This window comes from Littorina saxatilis, linkage group LG12, assembly GCF_037325665.1.
Source record: "Littorina saxatilis isolate snail1 linkage group LG12, US_GU_Lsax_2.0, whole genome shotgun sequence".
NCBI classification, from domain to species: domain Eukaryota; kingdom Metazoa; phylum Mollusca; class Gastropoda; order Littorinimorpha; family Littorinidae; genus Littorina; species Littorina saxatilis.
The window spans coordinates 76352124-76379623 of NC_090256.1; the positions used below are offsets into that span (position 1 = coordinate 76352124).

Sequence of the window (27500 nt, forward strand, 5' to 3'; positions counted from 1 at the left end):
ATTGTTGATAGCTACTTGCACATCTAGGTAGACATAAAATGATTATGCAGATATGCAGAGCTTGTTTAAAACTCTTTAGTGAGGTTAATAATCTTATTTACAGACGGAATGGAGTTCCACACTATAGCGCCAGAGAAGGCTCGACTAGTTTTGAACAAATCAATCCTGGGTATTGGTGGTAGAAAATTGATAGACCCGTACCTTTCGGTGACTCTGTGAAATAGGTCCTGGGCACTTCGCCATGATATACTTTATACATCATTACAGTCTTATTAAACTGTAACTGTTTAACTAGCGGCAGGTAGTTTAGATTCTTTAACTTCAAATCAGCTGATAATTGTGGACCATTTAACATGATTTTAGCTGCCCGACGTTGTAGAGAGTTTAACTTTTTCATGTGAATATCAGAGACGCCACCCCAAAGAGTTGATGCGTAATTAATATGGGATAAGATGTGGGCATGATAAAATAGTTTTAGTGTTGCGATATCGACATATTGCTTTAACTTTGATAGTTAGTTAGTTAGAGAGAGAGAGAGTGTGTGTGTGTTGTGTATGTCTGTGTGTGACACAGAGGGCAGGGCCTAGCATTGGAAAAAGTGAGTTCAGCTTACAAAGGCGGGGGTCTGGCCCCTGGTGGGGGGAAAAAAAAGAAGAAATATAAATATAAATAGTGGTGAAATAGAAAAAAAACCCTGAAAATAGAAAATTTGAAGATTTTTTTTACCTAAAATGACTGTCAAACCGATTGAGGATTGAACCGAACAGCGCACTAAACGAAAGCTGGGACTGTTTGGGTTTACCGTTTGGGAATAACAGGTTTTTGCATTTCGGCGTACACCAAATCGAGTTCCGCGTACTGGAGATGTTATTTCGACAATGCTAGGCCCTGAGAGGGAGATCGCAGAGGGAGATCGTGCGCGCGTGCGCGTGGACGGTGTGTGTGTGTGTGCACGTTCGTATGGGTGTGCTTTCCTGAACTGTTCCGTGAGACAGACTTACTGAGAGAGAGAAAGCGTTCATTGTTGTAGTACATGTATGTACCAGACTTCCAGCAGATAGTGCTAGCAGGTGAAATTGAAAAGCCCCACACCGGTGCTGTTAGTGTGTTTGCTTTCGTTTCTCTGGTTCTGTGGCCTGAAACCCGGTCTCTCTCACTCTGGTGCTGATAACATGATGCGCTGTTGTTTGTCGAGACTCCAGGAATGGCAAATTAGGATGTCGGTTGTAGGGAGGAGAGGTGGTGGGGGGGGGGGGGAAGATGATGCATGGTGCCAGAGAGAGAGAGAGAGAGCGAGAGAGAGAGAGATCGTGCGTGTGTGTGTGTGTGTGCGCGCATGTTTGAAAGTCATTGCGAAAGGACAGCTTGAGAGAGAGAGAGAGAGAGAGAGAGGAGAGGAGAGAGAGAGAGAGATCAAATCAAATCAAATCAAATCAAATTTTATTTTACGAGGGTTGTGGCATAAGCAATATAAACGAGCTTCTTTTCAGAGAGAGAGAGAGAGACTCAGAGAGAGAGAATCTGTGTTTGTGTTCATGTGTTTGTGGGGCATTAGTGTGCGCCGGAGTGTGTTCGCGCGTGGCAGACAACTGTATTTTGAATGTGTGTGTGTGTGTGTGTGTGTGTGTGTGTGTGTGCGTGCGTGCGTGCGTGCGTGCGTGCGTGTGTGTGTGTGTGTGCGCCTCCTGAGTGACCTAACACTGAACATAAAGACCATGTACCATTTCATCCAGGAATGCCGACGAAGACCAAGCTCGTTAGAAGCGATTTAGGAGCCCAGTGAGAAATGTTGCAACAGCCTGGAGAGCGAACAACCACGAAGAAGAATGGCAGTGATTCACCCAACCATTGTGGTGATTCATTTCGACAGCACTGGACGTTTTGGTTTCGGAGCAGTTTCGGTCCAACTCGTTACGTGCCTCTGGCATTTTCTTTCAGTCATAGGCTGACACAAACACGCAATCATGCACACACGCGGACGCATACACAAACCGCAGAGGTCTCTCTCTCTCTCTCTCTCTCTCTCTCTCTCTCTCTCTCTCTCTCTCTCTAAAGTTCTACAAGTCAATAATCGGCATGACCCTCCCTTCCCCTGAAATAATGTTTTTTGGCGCCCTTACACTAGACACAGTTACACAAAGCACAGCAGTTTGTGATGACTGAAAAATATGACATGTTATATAAAGCACTTTGTCAGTGTTAATGTTATCCTCCGAAAACGGCGTATGGCTGCCTAAATGGCGGGGTAAAAAAAAACGGTCATACACGTGAAATTCCACTCGTGCAAAAAACACGAGTGTACGTGGGAGTTTCAGCCCACGAACGCAGAAGAAGAAGAAGAAGAAAGTCAGTGTTGAATTTAGACACCCCGGACATCTGGCAAGTGGCATTAATATGACAATAGTCTGCCGTCTTTAGCAGCACGTCACAGAAGTCTGACATTCAACACGTTGTGTGAGATCTCCTTTGCATGACTCCTCTGACAGATTATCAAATTATTCACAATATGCGACAGCTGCGACCTGGAAATGCTGTTCAAATGGTCTGTTTCTTGAGAAAAAAAATTGCTGTTTAGAGCAAAATGGGACTAATTTCAAACAGCCAAATGATACTGAATGTCTCAAAGGAGAAAGCAAAGGAAACTGATTTCGTTCGAATGCTGCTCTGAGAGGAACGTATTTCGCTTTCATCTTTAAAAGGACCACCTCCGGAACAGACATGATGATAATTAGTTTTAACGTCCTCTTAGAACCAATTGGCCTATCTTGGGACAGGTAGAGTTGATATATATGCTTTCGGGGGGAAAGGACACTGGACAGACATGCAAACAGAGAACACATATGATCGTGTTATAGATCTGGAAGTCTGTTGTTGCGATATTTCAAAATGGGGATGGAAGTAGAGATTTTGTTGGGGTTGTTGCCATAGTGTACGCGAAATATAGTTGAAGTGGAGCGGTTTTGTAGGCTTATTTGCTTTTTATTTATGTAAAATATTTTTTAGACTTTTGGATAATGCCAAAATAATGTAATAAAGAACTGGCTGAATAAGTAAATAAATACGTAACTAGAAACATAAAAATAATTATTAGCCAAATAAGAATATTAAATATAACTTGCTAAAATAATATATCAGAATGGGGAACTTAAGTTCAGGTAGGAGGGCGGTGTATGTGATTTAGCCTTGTTTGAATAGAGCTATGTGGAACAGACATGAAAGGGAGAGGAAGAGGAAGAGCGAGCGAGCGTGTATGGTAGTGGTGATGGTGGGAGGGGGGTCTTGTGGAAAGGACACGCAGAGGAACAAAGGCGAAAACATTTTCTTTCCGATAAAATTTCTATGCCTACGAATCGCGCTACACAAAAATAAATTCATGCAAAACCAGTTTCCCCGTTGACACGAACACTGAGCATGAGACATGAATAAAAGCTCAGAATAATAATGTAGCTATGTCAGGCAATGCAGCAAGAAATAAATGCAGAAGAATAAGCAATATATTAATTATTATGCTCTCAGAATCGATAGCAAATCACACACCACCTCGTCATATTACCAAAGCCAGGCCAATCGATGTAGCAAAAACTGAATGCAAACTCATTAAATACAAGTCTTGAGTCAAAATCGAAGATCTTTACTCTCCAGTGTGTCTCGTTTGGCCATGAGACTGGAAAAGAGAGCGTGTTGAAAAAATAAGGGGAAATTGAAAGAGACTTGAAACAATGGCAAGCTGGTTACAACAGGTGGCGGCTTACAAGTAAGTTATAAATGAAAGTGTCACACAGATGCAGCAAACGAGTTCATCAGCTGACAAAGAAAAGCTGCTCCTCAGTTTTAGTGTTACTGCTACGGGTCTGTTCAGCTACACTCAGTACAGGATAATTTACGACGCACTTTAACGAATAATCTGACGGTTACATTTACACGCATGGCGGAATGGAAAATGCTTCTTCCATCTTTAAAAGAATAATAAAAATAGGTCGTGTGTGGACACACACAAACATCACCCCCCCCCCCCCCCCTTTTTTTTTTACATTGACGCTTATTCCACAAAGTGAAAAATGTCCCGGTCACGTGTACTTCGCTTCACCATTCCTCCCCTATCCCTCCTCCAACATTTCCCACCTGAGTTCACCCCCCCCCCCCCCCCCCCCCCCGCCTGCACCGTGCATTATCGCATCTTCATTTTCAATTCAGCAATGAATAAGGGATTATTTCGAGTCTCCAAGTGCAAGAAAACTGTTTTGCACAGGACGCTGATGCACGTGCTAAACACACATCTTATACCTCAGCGTTAACCTAGAAAAATCAGTCTCAAGGACAGAAACTGTGACAAACCACAGACAGGGTACTTCGTGTAACTATTTTTAATTCTTTTAGCTTTCCAAAAGAGAACAAATGTAATAATAATGTTAACGATTAATAATTGTTCTCCTTCAGCAACAACTTCACACACCATATTTCACACAAATCCGGTGTCACATAATAAGGCCTAAAAAAAAAAAAAATAGGTGTGGTTACGGTAACCCGACCTACCCTATTTTTAGGGGCCGACCCTATAACTTTTTATTACATGTATAAATATTTGTCAAAAAAAAAACCACAAAAAAAACAAGAAAACGAGTGCAGAAAACGCAATGAAAGCGAAATCGCCCGAGTCGCACACTTATTTCCCTGTCAAGTAGGTTTAATTTGTACACATTACAAACAAAATTTAAAAAAAAAAAGTGATTGCCTACCTTCCTACCCTATTTTTTTGGGCTATGTTACCGTAACCACACCTATTTTTTTTTTTGTGGCCTAATGTACATTCTCTGCATTCACAGCGCCCAGGGCTATGCAACTGCAAGGTGCAACTGAGGCTACTAAGTGACAGCAGCACTGCAGTGTTCTGAAACCCGCCGCGTGTTCTAAAAACAAGTGAAAGGAGACTTGACAAACTGTCTGAAAACAATACAAACAGCCCGGTCAAACAGACGAGTCCAGTGAGCAGTGAGACTTTCTGTCAACACTCAATCAATCCGACCAAACGGCCGATGGCTGAACAAAACACAGCCAGTCCTTGTTCCCAAAGACCCTTGTCAGAAGGTCACAGGTACCCGACGAACGTCAAACAATACCTTTCTCTTGTCAAAATAAATTGTTATCATTCAACCACGAGGTGAAGCTGTTTCCCTTCGGGCAGGCCCAGACAGTTAAACAATCTTGACAATTCATGTACAACAAGCAGTTTTGGACTTCAAATTATTCTCATTTAAAACTATAAACTAATAAAGGAGCTGGATTACAGTCACACTCACAAGCAAACATTTGAGCCATACTTCTTTTACTTTATTCTTCAAGACTCTCCCCAAAACAACTACGAATTACATTAGCAGTACTTTGAGTGGAGCATAAATTAATGCTACTTACTACTTTGTTGAGATTCCTTTCCCATCAACCAAAACTTGTCTTGAAACACTAACTGGTTGTAATGCAGATATTATGGTGAACAGCATAACAACAAGTTCAAATCTAAATGTCAACTTTTCAAATACAACAATTATTACACCACATATTAAATATGCCTGCAGAAAGGAAAAATCTAAAACACTTTCAACCGAACAACAATCACGATAAATCACTGATCTCTTTCAGGCGCCTGTGATCTCAGGGTATCCATACTGGACATCCCGGAGGGCTGATATGATCCCCCTGAACTAACCACCCCTGAACAATGGTTGCTGGACTGTTAATTCTCTTAGTCCTAGCAAAGCAAGTGATAATGGACTGATGGGGTCAGCCTATGACTTCAGTCAAGGATTATGCTATATTCTGATATCAATAGAGATTCATTACTTCTTGTTCTGATTACTCAGCAAACAAGAAGAGCAAACGCTCGATCGAGTCACTTTCGCAGTTCTGAATATTATATGAGGCATCAGATGGACAGGAAGAAATTGCTATTCACAACACAATGAGTCACGTTCACATAAAATTTGAGCCCGGTCACTTTTATAGTTTCCGAGAAAAGCCCAACGTTAAGTTGTGTGTTGCCGAACAGAAAAGGCTAGTTATCTCCCTTGTTTTTCTGATAACGTTCGTAAAAGGCTACAGATGTAAATACTTTGATGTAAAGAATAATCCTACAAAGTTTCAATCACATCCGATGAACTTTGTCAAAGATATAAAATGTCTAATTTTTCCTTTGACGCTGACCTGTGACCTTGAAAAAGGTCAAAGGTCAACGAAACCATCGTTAAAGTGTAGAGGTCATTGGAGGTCACGACTAAACAAAATATGAGCCCGATCGCTTTGATAGTTTCCGAGAAAAGTCCAACGTTAAGGTGGTGTCTACGGACGGCCGGCCAGACTAACACTGACCGATTACATAGAGTCACTTTTTCTCAAGTGACTCAAAAATGCTTTGAAGTGGTCAGAATGTATTTTTTTGTGTTTCTCATTGGGGTGTAGTGTTGAATAAGGTGTTCTGGGGGTCTAATAAATCAATGATAATGAGGCCTTTCTCATGCACCACCACAGCCACATGCATGCATTGAAGAAAAACAAATTAAAGTAAAGAATAAGAACCACTTTCAATAATTATTACAAGAGTCACAGATCATACACGTTGTATGAAAAAAAATAGGCACAACACTATCATTTGGTTAGTTTACAGTGAGAAGGCCAAAAACAAATATTGTTAGTAATCATATTCTAAGTATGCTAAGTCAACGATTTAGGTTGCTTAAACTAGGTTTACCTGCCTGAATGGGTTTATAAATTATATTTACATGAACAGGAGCTTCTGACTTTTTTTCTTCAAATTATGCATTGAGTAAGATTGTTCTTGGAAGTACATTGTGAAAAAGTATTCAAACCCCGGTTAAATACAATCTAGAACAAACACTTAAGAAACTGATGATTAGCTTCCTGTCGGGGACACATCTGCTACTGGCTTAGACATCATTCATTGAGTCATGCGCAATGATCAATTGAAACTGAAAGACCAAATTACAAAAGGGAGTGCCTCCAGAGTCCATGACCAATCTGGGACTGGGATAGGCACAACATTAATAGTATGCCAAAGCCTTGAACTAAAGAAAAGAAAATCCAAGCATACAAAATTACTGTTGATTTGATTCAAACCACAACCAAAATAAATATTTAAAAAAATTATTTCAAACTTTTTTTTATTTGTAAGGATTTTTTTTTTAAACAGTTCTAAACTGACACAATTTGTTCTGATGAAAAATGCTTTTTCCATCAGGTGATGCACATGTACGATTAATTCAGAACAACTACTATATGTATATATATGTAAAAAATAAAATAAAAAAAATATAAAAGCTTTTGAAACAACTTTTGAAATGCAGACTGTTCGATGATCAGACAAAAAACGAACACAGCCTTCTGTTGACAAAAGCTGAGCACAAAAGCACACCACCTGGCAGAAGAAGACCGATAAAGCAACAAAAGGCTGGACCATTGAAAGACCACTCAACAGCAGACGAAGATTTGAACGAAAAGACGATTAAATCATTGGAATTGACACAAGCTAGAGTGACCGACAAAGGCAGAAGGAGGGGTCGGATATCGACCCCCCCCCCCCCCCCCCCCCCCCAATGAGTGAGTCGCTTGTCAACCTGAGCATGCTTTCTCACTTTCTGTGCCAACTTGTTTTGAAACCGGGGTGTGATAAGTCTTGTTTTTAGTGCAAGCGCACTCCTTCAGACACCCGCGTAAAAATGCAAAAGTAATTATGGGTGCTTGTCAGGACATGATCACCGTGCTTATAAAAATTCACACGTTTATTTTCTGGGAAATTAAATATTTTGCAAAGGAAAAAAATCGAGTCACAACTTACAAATGTTCCTTTACACTGCCATCCCCTTCGTCCACTATTTGGTGTTCAGTGACAGAGTATCCAAAGTATCCGTCCGCGGGACCTTTTTTTGTGACAGAAAACCTGGGGTCCAAATTAAATCCATAGCACACGGAAATCACCACAACGAAAGCCAGACATCGGCCAGTTCGCAAGCGCGTTTCCTGGTCCGCCATGCTACACGGGTAGACAGTATTCTACAATCAAGCCGACTGGTTCTCAACTTGTCTCGTGGGATGCGCGTGAAAACGAGAAGTACCTGTCCCTCAACTTCCGGTAGAAGGGGGTGTTCGGAAGGCCACTTGAAGCCCACTTGACTCGATTCAGACGCGAGAAGGAAAAGAATTGTGCATAAACAGACAACGTTTGGTGGTGTTTGTGGGTCAGCGAACCCCTGCGATCGCGTTAGCCATGTTGTCTAGCCTGGTGAAGCAGCATCAAACGCGCCAGCAAGCGCGCAAAGAGTTGCAAGGTGCGTAGCAGACGACACTGGCGAAGCGATTGTTTTTGTGGGTTTGTGAGCTTCCTCACAATCACATGTCAGTGAGCAAGTCTTTCGGTTTCAGATAAAATCATACGACGTAAAACACCAAATAAAGAAATAAAGAAAGATAAAATCATAGTGCGTTTGATCTGATAAACCAGTTGTTGGAGGCGTACGATTTGGTGACTGATTCCTGTTAAAACCTTATTATAATAGTTACTATAACTAGCTTGGGTTGCAACAAGAGGTAGACATCTTATCCCAACCCCCCCTCCCCCTGCCTCCCATCTCTGTCTCTTTCTGATTACGAGCACGCACGTTTTATCACCTTCACCGTTTTCTTTTGAGTCTTCTGCTCAGATAAAGATCAATAACATTTCAAGTCAGATCTGACAAGTATAACATTTCTGTCCAAAAACAAATTGCTGTAGTGTAACTTGTGTAAGATAATGTTAATTAAGAGAGAGAGGAAGCTGAGCAGGAGGAGGATGCAGGTAATGTTTTTATCTGCAATCAAAGATGATTGTCTGTTAAACCATCTCTGCATGTTGTTACCTGTTTTATTATATTATATGTGTGATGTGTTGTTTCTTTAATTATAAAACTGTCCCCCATTTCTTTGATGCGAGAATTGGCGAGTGGGGCGAGGGAGTAGCGTTTATTGTGTAATTCTCACCGCTGTGATTTGGCGAATAGGTGAGCATGCCTTAGAGGTCAGTAAAAATGGTGGCCGCACATGGCTGCATGTTTACCGACCCGTGCAGCCAACTTTTTGGGTATCAATCAATGGTGTTTATTTCTTGCGTAGCCATCAAACCGTTTCATGTGCACTCTCGCTGTCTTGCATAGTGAGAGGCTAGACGCAAACATTGCTTGCCTGAATGAGGGACCTATATTAGAATATAGGTCTATGCCTGAATGAAACAGGGGTCAGGTTGCTGTTGTGAGAATGAAAAATATCTTCCTATGAATACATACTTGTATCATTCCATTAGCATTATACACATGTACCTGTAACTCGCTGTCTGTACTTGACTATCACAAAACCATCTTACTTTCATGATGTGCAGAGAAACGGAAGAGAGATGCCATTGTAGCAGCCACAGCGCTTTCACATGTGTTGGTAGATCACCTCAATGCAGGGTGAGTCCATTGCAACCTTCTCTTTCTATTTTGTTGTAATACAGTGGAACCCCTATATAATACCTAAATAATTTTTTTTTAAATCAGCTCTTAAAAATTGGCAAGTCTGACAATGAAGGAACATTAGGGCGGGGATGTAGCTCAGTCAGGGCGGGGACGTAGCTCAGTCTGGGCAGGGATGTAGCTCAGTTGGTAGCGCGCTGGATTTGTATCCAGTTGGCTGCTGTCAGCGTGAGTTCGTCCCCACGTTCGGCGAGAGATTTATTTCTCAGAGTCAACTTTGTGTGCAGACTCTCCTCTGTGTCCGAACACCCCCGGCCGTGTGTACACGCAAGCACAAGACCAAGTGTGCACGAAAAAGATCCTGTAATCCATGTCAGAGTTCGGTGGGTTATAGAAACACGAAAATACCCAGCATGCTACTTCCGAAAACGGCGTATGGCTGCCTAAATGGCGGGGTAAAAAACGGTCATACACGTACAATTCCACTTGTGCAAAAAAAACCACGAGTGTACGTGGGAGTTTCAGCCCACGAACGCAGAAGAAGAAGAAGAAGAAGGTACATTTACAGAGGTTATGGACAGAAAATCTGAAAAAGCAAGGTCCGAAAAAGAGGAAGTCTTAAATTGGTGGGTAAAACTAATGAAAGGGGGGTTCTAATGAACTTTCTTTCTTTCTTTATTTGGTGTTTAACGTCGTTTTCAACCATTCAAGGTTATATCGCGACGGAGGGAAGAGGGGAGATGGGATAGAGCCACTTGTCAATTGTTTCTTGTTCACAAAAGCACTAATCAAAAATTTGCTCCAGGGGCTTGCAACGTAGTACAATATATTACCTTACTGGGAGAATGCAAGTTTCCAGTACAAAGGACTTAACATTTCTTACATACTGCTTGACTAAAATCTTTAGAAACATTGACTATATTCTATACAAGAAACACTTAACAAGGGTAAAAGGAGAAACAGAATCCGTTAGTCGCCTCTTACGACATGCTGGGGAGCATCGGGTAAATTCTTTCTCGTCCCAACCAATATGGGACTCCCCCTAACCCGCGGGGGGCTTCTAATGAACAACTTTTCACATTTTTTCTTTTGGGTGAAAAGTTAGCTTGGTAGTCTTGCTTTATATCACATTTGGACTTATGTAGGACCCCTACTTTAACACTTTCTACCCCACCTATGTTGACCAAGGTTTTTTATAGCCGAGACCAACTGTGCTGCAGCAGGTCACTCAGAATTGTAGTAACTGTGTAGTAACTGTGTATCAACACCCTGGAATGCAGGCGTTAGATGGACGTTACAGGAAGCGACTGAATCTTCTGAGCGAATATATCCGTACCTGGTCAGATAGAGCCAAATTAGTGGGTACGGATATCCGTACCTCGGAGACAATGAGTTAAAAAGAGGTACTGTATTAAAATATTTATTAATGTTCAGGTATGGGCCGTGAGCAGCTTGTTTTTAGGGGGGTATGCACCACTTGGTAGTTTTGGTCACAGAACCACATGGCACATTATCTGGACTACATAGTTCAAAGCATGATGCTATGGTGGTATTGACTGTTGTCAGATGTTGTAGAGGCTGACATGCACCTTTCAGACTTTGGTATGAGGGTTCGTGTGCTATGGAATCGGTCAGTCAGAAAGTGTAAGAACATGTCTTGTGATGGTGAAAAAGAATGGAAAAACAACAACCACTGATCATAAAGATGTTGAAAGTATCAAAGGACATGTTTGGCTCTCGGATGAATTGCTGTAAAATCAGTACCGCTCATCAAAAGCGTAGTGCTTTCAGACATTTTACCCATGTATGCTATTCTTCTTCACTATGTAAACTACAGGGTGGCGCAAGCGTACGTGAACCAGAAGAAGCTGGACACAGAGACAAGGATCCTGCACACCAATGCCGCTCAGTTCTCCAAGCAGACGCTGCAGTGGCTCAAACTGATCGACGACTTCAACACAGCGCTCAAGGTGCAGCATGTCGCTACTGAACCCCCTTTTAAGACCTCCAAAAATCGGACAAATTCAGGTCTTAAAAAGGAGGGAGTCTTAAAATGGGGGTAAATTTACAGATGTTATGAACAAAAAATCTGAAAAAGCAAGGTGTTAAAAGAGGGGTTCCACCACAGGAGCTTGTATCCAACCACCGGTCGATAATTATTTACTCCTGCATGCTTATTATTTACTGCTGCATGCTTACCCTTACTACTACTACTTATTAGTAGTAAATAGTAGTAGTAGACTGTATGGAATAAGGAGTAAATAATGATCGACCGGCGATTGGATACAAGCTCCTGTGGGTTCCACTGTAATACTAAAGCATGAAGTAGGCAGGGAAAAAAACAGATTATAAGCAGCTTAGTGGCGTGTGTGTTTGCGGCCAGCAACAAGAGAGGAAGTTATGGAATGATCATGCATGCTAACCATTTTTGTGTATGTTTTATATTTGCCAGATTATATTATTTATATTTGTCACAGTTGCATCTGCACCATAGATCTAATGTTGCTCACTGACATTTTGTCTCAGTCCTAACATTTAAGTTTGATTGGGAAACAGAAAATTTTTGACCTAAAATGTAGCAGAAAGGAAATGCAGGATTACAACTTAGGTTAAAAATAGAAGTAACTGCAGACTATTTGAACTGCATGTAGTTCAGGGAGAGGGTGGGAGGATGACTGGGATACTCACTTCACCCCAGGTTTCAGTGTCAAAAACTCAGATCCCATGATTAATTGACTTGACTGACTGAAATCCTGATTTAAATTTTCAACAACTGTTGATGTTTCAGGAAATTGGAGATGTGGAAAACTGGGCAAAGAGCATCGAGACTGACATGCGAACCATATCCTCTGCCCTGGAATACGCCTACAGAAAAAGTGAGCTTTTTCTCACATTCTGTACCCCATCGCAATGTCCATATATATATGCTAGAAAAGCACACACCCTGTTTGAATGTGCAGGGGTGCTAGTTAGCAGAGATTAAGTTAAAATTGTCTGCATATTTAAGTCAAAAAGAAGAAACAATTTACAACTTTTTCAACAGGTGGGGGTGTCATTTGATTTTTTCTGGCAGGTTTATCATTACCCTAATTATCTCTCTTATTTTACCTCCTCTTGTCTGTTTGTTTCTTATTCTTCGTGTAGATCTTTGACCACTAGCAAGGAAATTATTAACCTGTACAGTGGTAAGTGAGGCTTGCACATTATATTATTGGGTTGTCTCCTTTCCCTGTAACTCAAGCATGCTGTTTTCTTGAATGAGTAATTGCTATAATACTGGGATTTTGTTTGTGAGCTGTTGGCAGGATGATGAACCTTTTTAATGGGGTGGGGAGATGGGTGTGAAAGGGGGTGGTTGATGCATAGAAACGCGCAGAAAAGAAATTCTGATGTCATACTCATAGTGCCAGTCAGTCTGATGAAACTTGCGTTTTCTTTTCTTTTCCAGATGAATGATACTGTATGCCAGCAGAGAAACGAACATGTGACTGTGATGCAGATAAACTGACCAGTAGTATGGGAGGTGCTGAGACAAGGGGTGTGAGATTTAGTGCAATTGTACAGTGTTATGATTACATGAGTGTCTGTACTTGAATGATTGTACTGTTCCATTAAGAATTTAAATGTTATTCTGTTCTTGGTTTTTGTTTCAAGAAATGTTCTTTTTACTGACTGTTTTCTCTAATCATTACAAGAGGTAATACTGGTTCAGTTTTTGTTTTAGTTGATGAAAAAATGTTACAAAATTGTTGAACATGTGTGTGTGTGTGTGCGTCATGTTATAAAATGAAAAAGAGAAGATGGGTGTTTTTACTTACCTTCACCGTACTTCCTGGGTCGTCCACGACCCAGAGCCTCACAAAAGTGTCTGTATCTCTAAAACTATTGGGAGTTTTTGATTTAGACTTCATGCAATCCTCAAACACCATAGAACCTTTCTATCGACCAATTGTTAAAGGATTATCTTTGTAAACAAACAAGTAAACAATGACGTCATTTGAACTACACAGTCCGGATGTTGTGGGTGGTGGACGACCCAAATGGAATTAAAGAAGGTATATTACAGTGTTTATCCCTATTCGGATGGCGTGGGTCGTGTACGACCCATACTTTGCAAAGTGGCGGTAAAGAGTTTATCCCTATATGGATGGCGTGGATCGTGTACGACCCATACTTTAATTTTACGTTGAATCATTCTTTAGAAAGTATGGGTCGTGTCGACCCACATCATCCGGACTCTGTAGTCTAAAGCGTGATCCGGTGAAGGTTAATATGTTCCCATGGTGCTCGAGTATGGTTAAAACATGACAACAGCTGTAACAGCATGAAATGTAGGTGGTTTTAATTTTTTACACTAGCCTTGTTTGAATTATGTGTGGTTCAGAATGACACGTCATGTGAGCTAATAGTTCTGTGCCCTATTTTGTGTACTTTGAGAAATAATAAATTTATAAAGTTTTCAAATCATCAAACATTCAGTTCGTCTGTGTCTGTGTCACTTTTATTTGTTGTTTCAGTAAACGTGTGTGCATTTCTTTGTGTGCAAGCGAGCCTCACACCTAGTGACCAAACCACAGCACCTCTCTTGTGCTTTCAAATTTTCACATGGGGACTTCTTTTCGTCAGCAAAACTGTTTAAAACTGATAACAATCTTTCCCATATTTGCGCACAAGTTAGTGTGGGTGCATTCAAAACAGTTCATACCAAGGTGCTGACTAGCATGTAGCAGTCCGTTCGCCTTTGGTATGTTCATCATCATGCAGAAATACCCAACAATGGAACACGCATTACACTTCAAACAAATCCACTTTATTTACTTCTTGAAATACACTATACTCAATCAGTTCAGTCAAGAACATGTAATGTGTTTCTCATGTCTTACCCGAGGATTAGAGATACCACCCAAGGAACACACAATTTCAAAAGTTGACATCTTATTTAATGCAGGTATAAATTTTAGCACGGAATTGTACGATAAAAAGTATTTGCACAATATCATATTTGATACCTACGATGGACTTACTTTTGAGCAAAATTCATACTTTTGACCCCCCAAACCCCACCTCGACCCTGTTAGCATGATGTATGATAATACAAAGAAATAAGCTTTGCTCCTTTCTCTCACTTCACCTGCAAAACAAGCCATCAAATGTATTCCCACTTCACAACTAATCACTACCTTCGACTTTGTTTTACATGACATTTTTGGCAGTACATGTATATATGAAGTGCATCAAAGAATGTCAAAAAGTTACATTTAACTGATTCAGAAATAACTTCAAACATGTACAACTGAAATTCGGCCATTGGAGAAGTACAACTTAATCTTTCACATCTTAGAATGCAAGGGAAGTAACTGTGCATACATCTTTGAAAGGGGCCTTCCATGGATTATTAAAAAAACATTAATTTGGTGCGACCATTGACCATAATTCTACAATTGCAAACTTTGTAGACTAAAAAGTGAAAAATTGTTACAAGGGCTTGTTTTCAATTGCAACTGTAAAACTGTATTTACCAAATCCAGGAATCACAAATAAAAAATATGTAACAGTTCATAGCCACTTTTTTTATATTTTGCACGACACCAATTATATGTAGCGATGTGTCATTTAGAAGTTTACAAGTTTTTTTCTGGCACAAGTAAACACATTAGTTTAAATCCATACATTTTGCACGTCTATAGCTTTTGGTGGAATTTACAACCAATGAAATAGTGACAATATGGACAAAGAAAGTAAAACAAGAACGCTGCCGAGATTTAAAAAAAAACGAAAAAAAACCCCACACTTCCTCCCTTTTCACATCAACACACACAGATATTCACACATACTCTCTCACACATGCATACCCCTCTCCCCCCTCATAGACAGATCTCTACAAACACACTCGCACAAACGCATGCAAACACCGTAACACTTTACTATCAAGACTCCTCCATCTCAAGCTCAATGTCTTCAATCTCATCCAGCACCGACTGTTTCTTGGCCACCTTCTCCAGCTGGTCTTTCTCCGGGTTTGGCAGTTCCCCGCTCTGTATCTTCTTCTCCAGATCCTCAATCTGCTTCAGCTTCTTCTTCAAGTTTTTCAGCTTTTTGGCCAGATCTGCCTGAGCCTCGGTGCCTTCACCGGCTGTCGCTGTGTTGGAGATCTTCACCTGTTCCACGCCTGTTGTCACCTGTGATACACCTGAAGTGCTGTCGCCACCCGGCTGCTTTTTCTTCTCCTTCCTCTTGGCGTTTTTCTTGGCAGCCTTGGACATATTGGCTTGTGACGCAGCGACAGGCTCTGAGGCAGCTTTTTTGGCGCGCTCCATCTTTTCAACATCCTCCGGAGCCAAGCCGATAGGGTGAGTGGGTCGACTTTTCTGCCACTGTGTGCCCTTGGTTTCAAATCTGTAAAAAAAAAAATATATATCTATACATATAAATAAAAGAGAGTGTCTGTCTGTGTGTGTGTCTGTCTGTCTGTCTGTGATCGCCAAAGCTCCGAGAAGGGAGGGGGCAGGAAGACGATGTCGTGCATGTGCACTCCTGTGACTGTGAAGATGTGCACCTGACCACCACCGCCGCTGCCGACGCCGCTGCGCTGCCAGCCCTCCAATCCTCCTCCGCCTCCCCCCCCCCCCCCCCCCCCCCCCCCCCGAAGAGAGAAACTTTTAGTTGTGGCTTGGCTCTTCTAAAAAAAAAAAGTAAACTTGCCCCCCCCCCCCCCCCTTTCAATCCCCAGATCCGACCCCCCCACCACCACCACCCCCATTCCCACCACCACCGCCGACTCCACAACTACCACTCGCACTAGCCCTACATCATCAACACCAACCCAACCACCATCCCCAGCACCCCCATCATCCCCCATCATCACCACACCAACCCCTTCCTTACCCCCTAAAAGAAAAAAGAATTATAGCAATCTCGATGTCATCACTGCATGTCTACTAAAACGGCTACATTTCGTCTACAACACATCAAAGCACAAGCCGCGTCTGCATCCCTCAGCAGGTTCACGTCATATTCCGGAGTATTCAGATCAAAGCACGAAGCCGCGGCGTATCAGCAAGATTGCAAAACTGAAGAGAATTCTCATGCCCTCGTACAGATAAAACACTCGAAAGAATTACACGCACTTGTCACACACAGAAACAGATTGCATATAGATCTACACTTGATCATTCAAAACAACAATCGCGCTTTCTGTATGTCTCTGAGAATTCACACACGCACACACTAGCTCTCTCTGTCCTAAAATATCAATATGTGACAAGACAGACAGAGAGACAAACAGACAGACAGAGACAGACAGAGAGAGAAAAACACACACACACACACACACACACACACACACACACACACAGTCTTCCTACCCCCTCCCGTCTCTGACCTTTGGCGACCACACACACACACACACATACACGTGACACACACACACACGCAAGCACGCACGAACACACACACACACACATACACACACTCTCTCTCTCTCCCTCTCTGGATCTGGATCTGGATGTAGTACATTGCAGTAGCCAATAATGGCTGTCGTCGCAATGGGCGAGAGAGCGCAGCGCTTCTCTTTACATCACTTAATAAATTTTCTTTTTAAACATACACTTTTGAACCGAACTCAGAATGTTTTATTACCTGTGTGTGTGTGTGTGTGTGTGTGTGTGTGTGTGTGTGTGTGTGTGTGTGTGTGTGTGTTTGAGAGACGCACACAGACAGCCATAGACAGACAGAAGAGCCCGGGCGAAGCCGGGTCTCTCACGCTATATATATAATTACCTAATGTTGCCTGATTTTAAGAGACTTTATCTTCAAATGGTCAACAACATTTATTCCTGAAAGTGAAACAGTTCAGAAACTGACAGCATGAGCAATGAACTCTGGTATCTCTATTGGCCTGGCTAAAGACATACAACTGCCCTGACACAGTTGTGTTTTGTTGTTGCTGTTTATTTTCAGTCAACTATCTTCTTACAAGTCAATTCCAAACAAACAAAACATGAGAAGGAATGACCTGCAATACTACCCATCAGTAGCAGCTATCCCCCTCCCCCCTATTGGTCTGAACCCCACCCCTTCCATTCTTGTTTGTTGCGCTAGTTAATTCACAGTAGGAGCTATGTCAACAGAGAGAGAGGGAAAGAGAAAGCATGCCAGAGAGAGAATTACTGAATACTCGCTTGTAAAGTTGTAAGTATTCATCAGGCCAAACATCATTAACATAACAAATGTTTTCAGATTTTATACCACAATCAGGTACATGTACAGTAAAACCTTTTAATAACGACCACCCAAGGGACGTACCAGCCAAAAGTGATCATCATTTTATTTATTTATTTATATGGGAGATTTATATAGCGCTTGACGTTCTCTAAGCGCTTTACATATTAATTTCTGCCGTGTGAGATGGAATTTTTTACACAATTTTAGACAAGTGGTTGTTATGGAAAGGTGAATAAAGGAAAGAACTTTGTCAGGGATCCCTTGGGATAAGGTCCGAATGGGCAGGTGATAATAATCCAGAGGTGGTCGCCATGGCAGGTTTGACCATATATTGCTGGAAGGATTTCTGGAGCTGTCCCTCTGATTTTTTGTAAAACTTATTTTCAAAAAAGTCTTAATACTGCTGGACTTACACGGGGACTTCCTCCTGTGGAATGTAGCCATCTTTAACACGTCTTGCCTTTCGCCATGAACCATCAGGTCTCCGGCTTGCTGGAATGAGCAGCTCTCCTGCAACAAAATACAAATTGCAAATCTATGAGCAGCTTCAGTTATAAACCTCAAAACCCCCTCAACACATGTATACACACACATGCACACACACACACACAGTGACACACACAGGTCATGCAAAGAAAACCTGCACTGGCTGCAGAAAGAATTCATGTGTACATCAACCACATTTACATTGCAAGTTTTCCAGGAATGAGTTGCTTTACTTTCTCAGCACGATCTCTCCTTGAAAGTGTAGCTTCCATTATAACTTTGAACAGAAAACTATTTTCGCGATTGTGTAGCCTACTCATTGTCATTAACTTATATTCGTTGAGAAAATCAATCTCTCTTCATTAGTTCAACATCAGGACAGTTGTAGAAACCACACGTGATTTACTATGCGATAAAGTCCGTCCTTGATTCTGATGCATGCTATAAACCTAGCCTGTCGATTGCATACATTACAAGTTAACATAACATACCTGTCTTTTCATCGCGCACAACCCCTTCTCTCTCAACTTGGGACGCCATGCTTGATCTGCTAGGGGAAGTAACTGAGCGGCAACTTACAGATCATCTCCCCTCCTCCAGCGCCTCGAGCACACTGATGGCATAAAGTCTTTTAAAGAGAAGTGCGTGAGCACTGTTCTGCTTTTGTAGTTTGGTGTTCTAATTTTTACATTTATTGTTCTTTTACGTTTTCTGTACTTTTCACATACTGTTCCGAACTAGGCGAATGGCGCTAATCTGTTGACGAGTGGTTGTCTTGGAGTCGGACCCCCAAGCACAGGAGTAAGTTCTTCGCCCAAAAACTTTAAATACATGTCCCAAAGAAATAATATAGATAGGGTTTCGTTTGTGCATTGTTGATGGTGAATGCATGTTAATTTATTTTTAATATACTTACTTATGTGATAACCAATGTGCTGTATTTTCTCAGTTTTGCTTGGTACATATATTTACTCATTTTCCTTAAATAACATGTGATAACATTACTTCATAGCTAAGCACATGATTTTACCTATGGCACAACACAAATCTCTAGCCTTCCTCTCTGAGATGCGTTTGAAGACAGACTGTTAAAAGAGAATAAATGTATGTGCATAATTATGATAGAATATTGATGTATGAATTGAAGAAATGTATAAGAACACAAGAATGTATGAATGACAAAGAACAAATGTTTATTTTTGAATGTTTTATGTATGTTTTATTACGGACACAAAAGCTCAGCAATGCAATTTCTCTTTTAGAGATTAATAAAGTTTATTGTATTGTATTGTATTGTATTGAAATGATTGAAATCAGGTTCCTCAGCTCGTAAATCGGTGGGTTTTTTTTCAATTTTACTACATGTAATTTATTCAGTGGGGATTTTTGTGCAAAACTCAGTTTGAGCCAGTGACATTGACAGTCGGATTATAAAGTCTCCTTTTTCTTGTTAAAGCAACCCTTGAATTTCTTTTTTTTTATTTTAAATCTTTAGAAATGCCCTTTTATATTTTTTTACCTCTTTCTGTCAAAATGGGTAGGGGTACTGTGGAGTAGATGCACCACAGTTCACGTTTACGGGTCAGTGTTTACTGCAACAACAACAAATTAAATCTTCCAATTTGTACACTTTTAATTTCATGTTTGTTTGTGTTTGTGTTTCGTGCTTGAAATTTAGTTTCAAAAATGGAGGAAAAAACCCCTCGATTGTGGTTTTTTTCTCCAATTTACCAGTATGGTAAAGTAACTGTGTTTTATGTTCTGTCGTAGGCTGTTTTGTTCCTCTGGTATCAGTCTTCTTCAGGTGTGAGGGCCGGATCCAGGGGGGGTTTCTTGTTGCCCGGACCAACCCACCCCCCCGCCCACCTTTGGCCTGACCATGTATGTAACTCCTCCAAGGGTAAAAAAAATAACATATATATATATATGTATATATACATATATAAAATAAAACCATGACAAATACTCCCAGAATGCGCCAGATTGCACATATCTAGATTTCAAAATTGTTCTGGGAGGGCATGCCCCCGGACCACCCTTCGCACCCTCAACTATTGTACCCCTACCACAATTTGACCCCCCCCCTCCACTCACCCTACTTAGGTCCGGCCCTGGGTGTGATCATTCATTGTTTATTCGTTTACATAGTCTTCAATATAATCTTAGTAATGTGTTTGTGTGAAAAAGTCCGACACCCCAAACTCTAGTTTCAGTCATTATCTCAGGAAATAGCATGTTAAAAGCCCGACAGATTTTGGTTGTTCACTATCAGTCTCTGGCCTTCTTAGCTCCCAGAAAACAAATGTCACGTCTTACAAAAGGTAGACTCTAGCCTTACTAATCTAGATGTGTGTGTGTGTGTGTGTGTGTGTGTGTGTGTGTGTGTGTGTGTGTGTGTGTGTGTGTGTGTGTGTGTGTGTGTGAGTCAAGTGTGTGTGTGTAAGTCAGTGTCTGTGTCCGTGTGTTACAATTACGCGTATACTTTACACAAACAAGATAAGGTTGACAAAGTCACTGACAAAAATTCCTATCTCCAAACGGGACAAAACTGAAACTAAATTAATATATCATGAAACTGTTACAACAAACTATGCTGTAATGCTAAGAGCTACGCAGATGGTGGTGTCATTCATTGGGGAGCAAAACTGACAGTGTTTTTATTACATAAACTCCGAACATGCGGACATAACGTGAGCCCTTTTTTCGTTGTTTTCAGAGGTTTTTTTTCTTCTTCTAACCGGATCTTTAGATAAGAGAGACATATTTAAATAGATTGTCCGGGGACCACAGTTTTAAATTCTGACCGAAAGAAGACAAGATTGCCTCTGTTTTCCCTTCTTCTGATAGTCTTAGCGGTTGAGTTGTCCACGGTACCTATAATGATGACAGGATATACTTATCCGTTTTGTGCTGTCCTCTGTCTTCTATTTATGGAAGTGTCAATTTCTGGACTCCTTGTGAACGATGGTCGGTAAGCACTGACGATGAACACATTTGAATGCCTCTTACCTGTTGCACTTATCTTGAAGAAGAACTTATTCGTTTTGTGCTGTCTTCAGTTCCGTCTTCTATACTGAAAGGCATAAATTCTGCAAATAGTGCATTGAACGATTTTGCTCTCAAACGAAAATCAGATTGAACCTGTAATTTGTAGTTGACATCTTGAGTGTTGGAGCAAATGTTTCACGCTGTCAGCGTGCGCTTTGCAGTATTGCTGATCCAGCCACAGCTCACTGTGCTAATAAAGACAATGGGCTGAACGGGAGACAATAACGTAAAAAAGATAGTGTATGGCCCTATAAAATGCAACTGGCTGTTTGGCTGTATCCAGATATCGCAATCATGCCACGACTTGATGAAGGAGAGAGACAGCAAGCGATTGGAATGCTTAAAGCTGGCCAAAGCATTGAACGTGATGAACACTGAACGTTTTCCGAAATCATTGCGCTTGGACTCAGTCACTTTTTTTGAAAAATTGTCATTTCATGATGTTCTATTCAAAATCAATTAAGCGAAGGTTTATAAACACTAAAATGGCCAATAAATAAAATATTCAAACATTGAAAACATTCACCACTGAGTTGATTTTTTGTGTGATTTTTTAAAGTTCCGTTTGCGGAATTTATGCCTCTCAGTATATTTATGGAAGTGTCAATTTCTGAATTACTTGTTGTGAACGATGGTCGGTAAGCACTGAATGAACACATTTGAATGCCTCTTACCTGTTGCACAGAAAAATAGAAGAAACTGTCGTTAAAGGCACCGTCCTTCTCGTGAAAACGACATGGCTCACCAAGGGCGGATCCAAGATCTTTAGGAAGGGGGGGCAAACCCACACTTTGCACAAACTTGAATGCACAGAGCGCCTGAATTGAGGGCACAAAGCGTTCTAATTGAGGGCGCAAAGCGCCCAAACATGCTAGGGGGGTCCGGGGGCATGCCCCCCCGGAATTTGGTTTTTCCAGGAAGCAAAATGCTGCAATCTAGGGCTACTTGAGCTCAGAAACTGTCATTTAATCATCTGGCCAAATTTCCATTTTGAAGCATGGCCTTATGTTTTTTCTTCAAATCTACTCTCTCTCTCTCTCTCTCTCTCTCTCTCTCTCTCTCTCTCTCTCTCTCTCTCTCTCTCTCTCTCTCTCTCTCTTTTTCCCTGAAGGGGGGATGGGGGGGGGGGGGGGGCGGGCCCCCTTCGCCCCCCCCCTAAATCCGCCACTGCTCACCGTCTCAGATCTGGCCACGCTTTACATGTGATAAAGACTTGGTCACTTTCACAGGACTTGGTCACTTTCACAGGACTTGGTCACTTTCACAGGACTTGGTCACTTCAGGCCAAAAGTCAGCGGCCCAGATTGCTTTCTGCCGATTGGGAACTGATTTGTTATGAATGAATTTCTGGAAAGTCACCAGTGTCAATATGCTAAATTAATTCTACTACAACAACAACATCCAACTCTGCACAGTAAGAGGTCAGTGTGCACTCTAATGACATTTTGTTTACGTTTCCCGGTTGAGGGATCATCGCTGGTCTTATCTGATGTAAAACCTTGGCAGATCTGAGTTAATGAGCGGAACTTTGTTTTCACGGGCAGGACACAATATGCAGTATTTACCAGAACTTTGGGTCAATAAATGGACGAAAAAAATCAATTAATCAATTAATCAGTTGGCTAGTCAGTCAAAACCACAGAGCTTGCACATAAGCGCGCGCCGGTCGATCTACTCCATTATCCTTCATGTACTATTACTACTACTAGTAGTCACCACACTATAGTAATAGTACAGGAAGGATAAAGGAGTAAATCGACCGACGCTTTGATACAAGCTCCTGTGGTCAAACCCATATCCATTCATCAGTTTACTGTGTAGACATATACCGTAAACTACCTTGTATACGCCCACCTCCCCTATGCACCAATTTTGCCTAACAGTTGGGGGTGGGAGTTTACTAGGTACTATACCTTTGCTAGAATAACGATATTTTGGTCACTTTGCATGGAAGTGTTCCAAGGATGCGTTATTGCAACGCGTTATCCACATGGGTGAAGCAGCAAAGCCGTCCAGGTGAAGGCCACCGGCCTGTTCAAATAAGGTTCCTCTTTGCAGATCTATCTTTGTTCCTGACGACACGGTCCTCTACAAAAGATCCAAAAACATCTAAAGCAATCTCTTCCGAAATCACTACCCGCCCAAGATGAAGCTTTCATCTTTTCCCTCCCAGTCCAATGCATCAAACATGTATCGCGATTCTATAGCCATTCTCGAATCTTTTTTCGGTCCATTCGGTACTCACGTGCTGTTTAGGAAACACTTCCATTGTGGTGCTCTAGCGCCTAGTGTTTAAACTCCAACGTGTAGGAATTCATTCGCGGCATCTTGTCACACAGAAATCTCTGCCGCGCACGAAACATTTCCAAAGAAGGGAAACATTTGTTAAAAACAACAACAGCAGATTGAATAATTACTCTTATGATCGAAAATAAGGGGTGGACGTGTACTAGGTACTGCACCCTGTGCGCAGAATTTGACCAAAAGTAGGTGATGGGCGTTTGCTCGATACTGGGCGTTTACACAGTTTTGTTTACCAAAAGTAGGTGATGGGCGTTTGCTCGATACTGGGCGTATACAAGGTAGTTTACGCAAAAGTAGGTGATGGGCGTTTGCTCGATACTGGGCGTATACAAGGTAGTTTACGGACCAAAAGTAGGGGGTGGGCGTTTACTCGATACTGGGCGTATACAAAGTAGTTTACGGACCAACAGTAGGGGGTGGGCGTTTACTCGATATTGGGCGTATACAAGGTAGTTTACGGACCAAAAGTAGGTGATGGGCGTTTTCTCAACACTGGGCGTATACAAGGTAGTTTACGGACCAACGGTAGGGGGTGGGCGTTTACTCGATACTGGGCGTATACAAGGTAGTTTACGGACCAAAAGTAGGGGATGGGCGTTTACTCGATACTGGGCGTATACAAGGTAGTTTACGGACCAACAGTAGGGGGTGGGCGTTTACTCGATACTGGGCGTATACAAGGTAGTTTACGGTATATGTCGACATCTCCTCCTCGGGGTTCTTCACTCAGTGACTTCTCGGTGCTATTTTTTTTTTAATCTTTAGAAATGCCCTTTTATATTTATTTACTTTTTCTGTCAAAATGTGTAGGGGTACTGCGTAGTAGATTCACCACAGTTCACGTTTACGGGTGTTTACACTATATTTTAACCGTGGTTAAAGATTGCAAACAATTTTTTTTTAATCTTCTAATTTGTACACTTTTAATTTCATGTTTGTTTGTGTTTTGTGCTTGAAATTTAGGTTCAAAATGGAGATAAAAAACCCACGATTGTGTGTTTTTTCTCAAAGTTACCAGAATGGTAAAGTAACTGTGTTTTATGTTCTGTCACAGGCTGTTTTGTTCCCCTGGGAGGGGCGGGGGGCTTCCTCCAAAAACGGCGTATGGCTGCCTAAATGGCGGGGTAAAAAACGGTCATACACGTAAAATTCCACTCGTGCAAAAAAACAATCAGGAGTGTACGTGGGAGTTTCAGCCCACGAACGCAGAAGAAGAAGAAGAAGTTCCTCTGGTATCAGTCTTCTTCAGGTGTCAGGGCCGGATCCAGGGGGGTTTCTTGTTGCCCTAACACCACCCCCCCCCCCCCCCCCCCCAGTTAACCGGCTTAAAGTGTGGAATTTCTCGTGCACTGATAGTGTCAAGCAGAACTCGAGAACTACCTGAGATGAAAGGACACCCGAGTTTGGGCCAGCCCAAAGCGTTCTTATTATGCAGGCGCCGGGAATATTTTGGTTGAAGTAAGAGAGAAAGGAACAATACGTGTTCTTTCAACAGAGGGTGTCCTCTCATCAGAGGGGCCTCGTATCCAGGTTTCCCAATTGCTTCCTTTATGTGGAGCACGTGATGCGCACAAAAAATATTGGCGGTCTAGAAGTGTCGTCTGCGCAATGATCGCGGCGGCGCCCGCGGCTTTCTTGACCGCCAAGGACGACCGCGCACGTTGTGAGACGTCATTCGTTAGACTGACCTCAATTGCAGGTTCCAATGTATTATTACAGGTAAAAGTAGGCCGAAACTAGACATTTTTGTCACGGGGTGACACTCATGCATTTGGTTTCTACATGATTATTCGGCAACTCAACGAATCATGGCAAACGTGACAGGAAACCAATAGAGCCTATCCGGGTGTTCCAAGTTCTCGCAAGCTCTCGCAAACTTCAAAGCATAGCAAAGCATGCTATCTCGCGAGTGTTTCGAAGGCCGAAGATCGTATTTCTCAGTCGCGACTTTTGAAGAAAAACAAAGATGATGTCTCGCAGAGCTGCTCAGATGCCGCGGAAAAGGTATTATCTCTGGACGGACCAATGTTTTCTCAAATCCTGTTTCAGGCAGCCGTGTTCCTTGTGCGGGTCCCCCATAGACGTGACACTGACAGCAATCAATGAAGTCCGCGAGCCTCGTTTCAACTTCACCGTCAACTTGAGGCAAACAGCTCAGCGGGAGCTGATCCTTCTCTTGCAAGAGGCAGCTGAGGCAGATGGCCGCTTCAAGTAGGCCTAAGTGGAAACTGAATTTAATTTAGCTCAAGAAAAGGACCTCAGTTTCGGTGACTATAGTGTGAGGAGTAGAACTGAGATCGACTACTTTGAAAAACTTGAAATATAGTTCAAAGTCAAGTTACTGAGGTGTTAGGTCTAGTTGTTGCTAAAACGTGAGGAAGGCATGCAGCAACCTACGCACGCACGCACGCACACACGCACACACACACACACCAACGCGCGCGCGTGCGCGCGCGCTGGCGCACACATTCCAAGTAAAGTAACTGCTGCTACTTAAAATATGTATGTTCTCAGAGGGACGGACAGATGGAAAAGAAGATGATGACGATGATGATGATGATGATGATGATGACGTCGACGGTGACTACGACGATGACGATTACGACGACGATGATGACGACGACAAAATAAGACGATTTGGCAGCGTTTGTGATTGTTTGTGCTGTCCTGGCAGCTTCACGGTGTCCTACCTGAAGGGCCTGGGATTCTTCGTGGAGAAGATCAACCACCAGGTGGGCGACTGGGCCAAGGACAGGTCGTGGTGGCACACGTACAGCGAACAGCCAGGATACGGGGCGCACTGCGAAGGTCGGCGCGACAGCTAGATCGGAAGGGGGGGGGGGGGGGGGGAGAGGGGGGGAAGATTAGAGGGTTCTGGCGGCGGAGTGGCAGCAAGACGGGTTTTTTGTTGTTGTTTGTTTGTTCCGTGTCCGAGTATGCTCTCACACCGCCCCGAAAGACTGATACTAAAGGCACCTTCTTTCCCGTGTAAACGATTCTGAGGAGCGCAGTGGTCGAGTGGATGAGACACCTGCCTCACAAGCGGAAGGTTGAGGGTTCGAATCCCGGCTGTGCCGTTTGGTGGGGTTAAGGGTCGAGATTTGTCGATCTCCTTCGTCAACGTAGCCTATGTGCAGTACCTTCGATTGCGTTATCTCCCTTCGTGTTTACACGCACGCACAAGACTAAGTGCGCACGGGAAAAGATCCTGTAATCCATGTCAGAGCTTGAGACATTGAAAGATAGGTCCCAGTGAAGAGATTGACACACAGACGTGACATGTCCTGGTGAAGACATTGAGACAGAGGCAGGTCCTAGTGATGAGATTGAGACGGACACATCTTGATGAAAAGAATGAGAGGAAAACAGGTCCAGGTCACAGTCAAGGTATTGAAACAAAGACAGATCCCAGTGAAGAGATTGAGATGTTGGTGGTCTCACGAAGAGAGGTCGAACCCTGGCACAACTAGCACCGCAGAAACACCGAGCTTCCTCTCCTGTCTCTTTTATTCTCTATCATATCATTTTGCTCTATTTCACCTCAACATGAATTCCTCTACTTATAGTTCATTTGCTCTATCTCACCTCAACATGAATTCCTCTACTTATAGTTCATTTGCTCTATCTCACCTCAACATGAATTCCTCTACTTATAGTTCATTTGCTCTAAATCGTGTCAATTGTATTTACTGTTTTTCACTGTACCCACTAACTTTGTATTGATTTTTTTCTCTTTTTTTGTGCATCGACATACTTGCAGTCATTTTTAAACTGGGCCTGTTTATGTCGAATAAGTTGGACAGTGTAACTGAGTGACAGACATAGCGAGGGATCAACTGCGTGCATTGGCGCAGTCCAAGATATTTGGCTCACGTAAGTGTAGCCTATGCGATCGTAACTTTGTCTGTCTGTGCGTGCGTGCGTGCGTGCGTGTGTATGTGCGTATAT

General features: G+C 42.2%; 4 protein-coding genes across 6 annotated transcripts in view; 2 read left to right on the forward strand and 2 right to left on the reverse strand.

Moving 5' to 3' along the window:
* The window catches only part of LOC138982800 (integrin alpha-PS1-like), a 53447-nt gene extending 45404 nt beyond the window's left edge, over positions 1 to 8043 (reverse strand). Inside the window, exon 1 of the mRNA XM_070356150.1 lies at positions 7844 to 8043. Coding sequence (XP_070212251.1) covers positions 7844 to 8037 — 194 coding nt within the window. The 5' untranslated portion in view covers positions 8038 to 8043. The remainder of the gene's footprint in view (positions 1 to 7843) is intronic.
* An 80-nt stretch (positions 8044 to 8123) lies between these two features.
* Positions 8124 to 13963, forward strand: LOC138982802 (biogenesis of lysosome-related organelles complex 1 subunit 1-like). 2 transcript variants are annotated; one of them, XM_070356152.1, is made up of 5 exons: positions 8124 to 8333; positions 9416 to 9488; positions 11329 to 11550; positions 12280 to 12367; positions 12940 to 13963. In XM_070356152.1, exons 1-5 carry the CDS (start codon positions 8273 to 8275, stop codon positions 12997 to 12999), a joined length of 504 nt encoding a protein of 167 aa, XP_070212253.1. In that variant the 5' UTR covers positions 8124 to 8272; the 3' UTR covers positions 13000 to 13963. The 2 variants fall into 2 exon arrangements, with proteins under 2 accessions (XP_070212253.1, XP_070212254.1); XM_070356153.1 differs by having other exon boundaries at positions 11329 to 11461.
* Positions 13964 to 14279: 316 nt separating this feature from the next.
* On the reverse strand, positions 14280 to 18782 carry LOC138982801 (partner of Y14 and mago-like). Its single transcript, XM_070356151.1, has 3 exons — positions 18692 to 18782; positions 18128 to 18224; positions 14280 to 15887 (listed from the first exon to the last, which is right to left on the reverse strand). Exons 1-3 carry the CDS (start codon positions 18738 to 18740, stop codon positions 15419 to 15421), a joined length of 615 nt encoding a protein of 204 aa, XP_070212252.1. The 5' UTR covers positions 18741 to 18782; the 3' UTR covers positions 14280 to 15418.
* Positions 18783 to 20973: 2191 nt separating this feature from the next.
* Positions 20974 to 27500, forward strand: part of LOC138982797 (uncharacterized) — a 7800-nt gene continuing 1273 nt past the window's right edge. The window contains exons 1-3 of one of the 2 annotated variants that reach the window (XM_070356146.1): positions 20974 to 21171; positions 25602 to 25763; positions 26227 to 26360. In XM_070356146.1, the coding sequence (XP_070212247.1) occupies positions 21080 to 21171; positions 25602 to 25763; positions 26227 to 26360 (388 nt within the window). In that variant the 5' untranslated portion in view covers positions 20974 to 21079. Of the gene's footprint in view, positions 21172 to 21827; positions 21887 to 25601; positions 25764 to 26226; positions 26361 to 27500 lie in introns of those variants that run through there. The other variant, XM_070356147.1, reaches the window with a different exon arrangement.

Bases quoted from the DNA above. Each gene is read 5' to 3' on its own strand.
- LOC138982802 (XM_070356152.1), top strand. From the start codon at position 8,273: ATGTTGTCTAGCCTGGTGAAGCAGCATCAAACGCGCCAGCAAGCGCGC. The intron at 9,489-11,328 runs GTGAGTCCATTG...TGTAAACTACAG, and splicing joins GTAGATCACCTCAATGCAGG to GGTGGCGCAAGCGTACGTGA. The intron at 11,551-12,279 runs GTAAATTTACAG...TTGATGTTTCAG, and splicing joins GAGGGAGTCTTAAAATGGGG to GAAATTGGAGATGTGGAAAA.
- LOC138982801 (XM_070356151.1), bottom strand. From the start codon at position 18,740: ATGGCGTCCCAAGTTGAGAGAGAAGGGGTTGTGCGCGATGAAAAGACA. The intron at 18,225-18,691 runs GTATGTTATGTT...ATTTTGTTGCAG, and splicing joins TGTGCGCGATGAAAAGACAG to GAGAGCTGCTCATTCCAGCA. The intron at 15,888-18,127 runs GTAAGTCCAGCA...TTTTTTTTACAG, and splicing joins CCACAGGAGGAAGTCCCCGT to ATTTGAAACCAAGGGCACAC.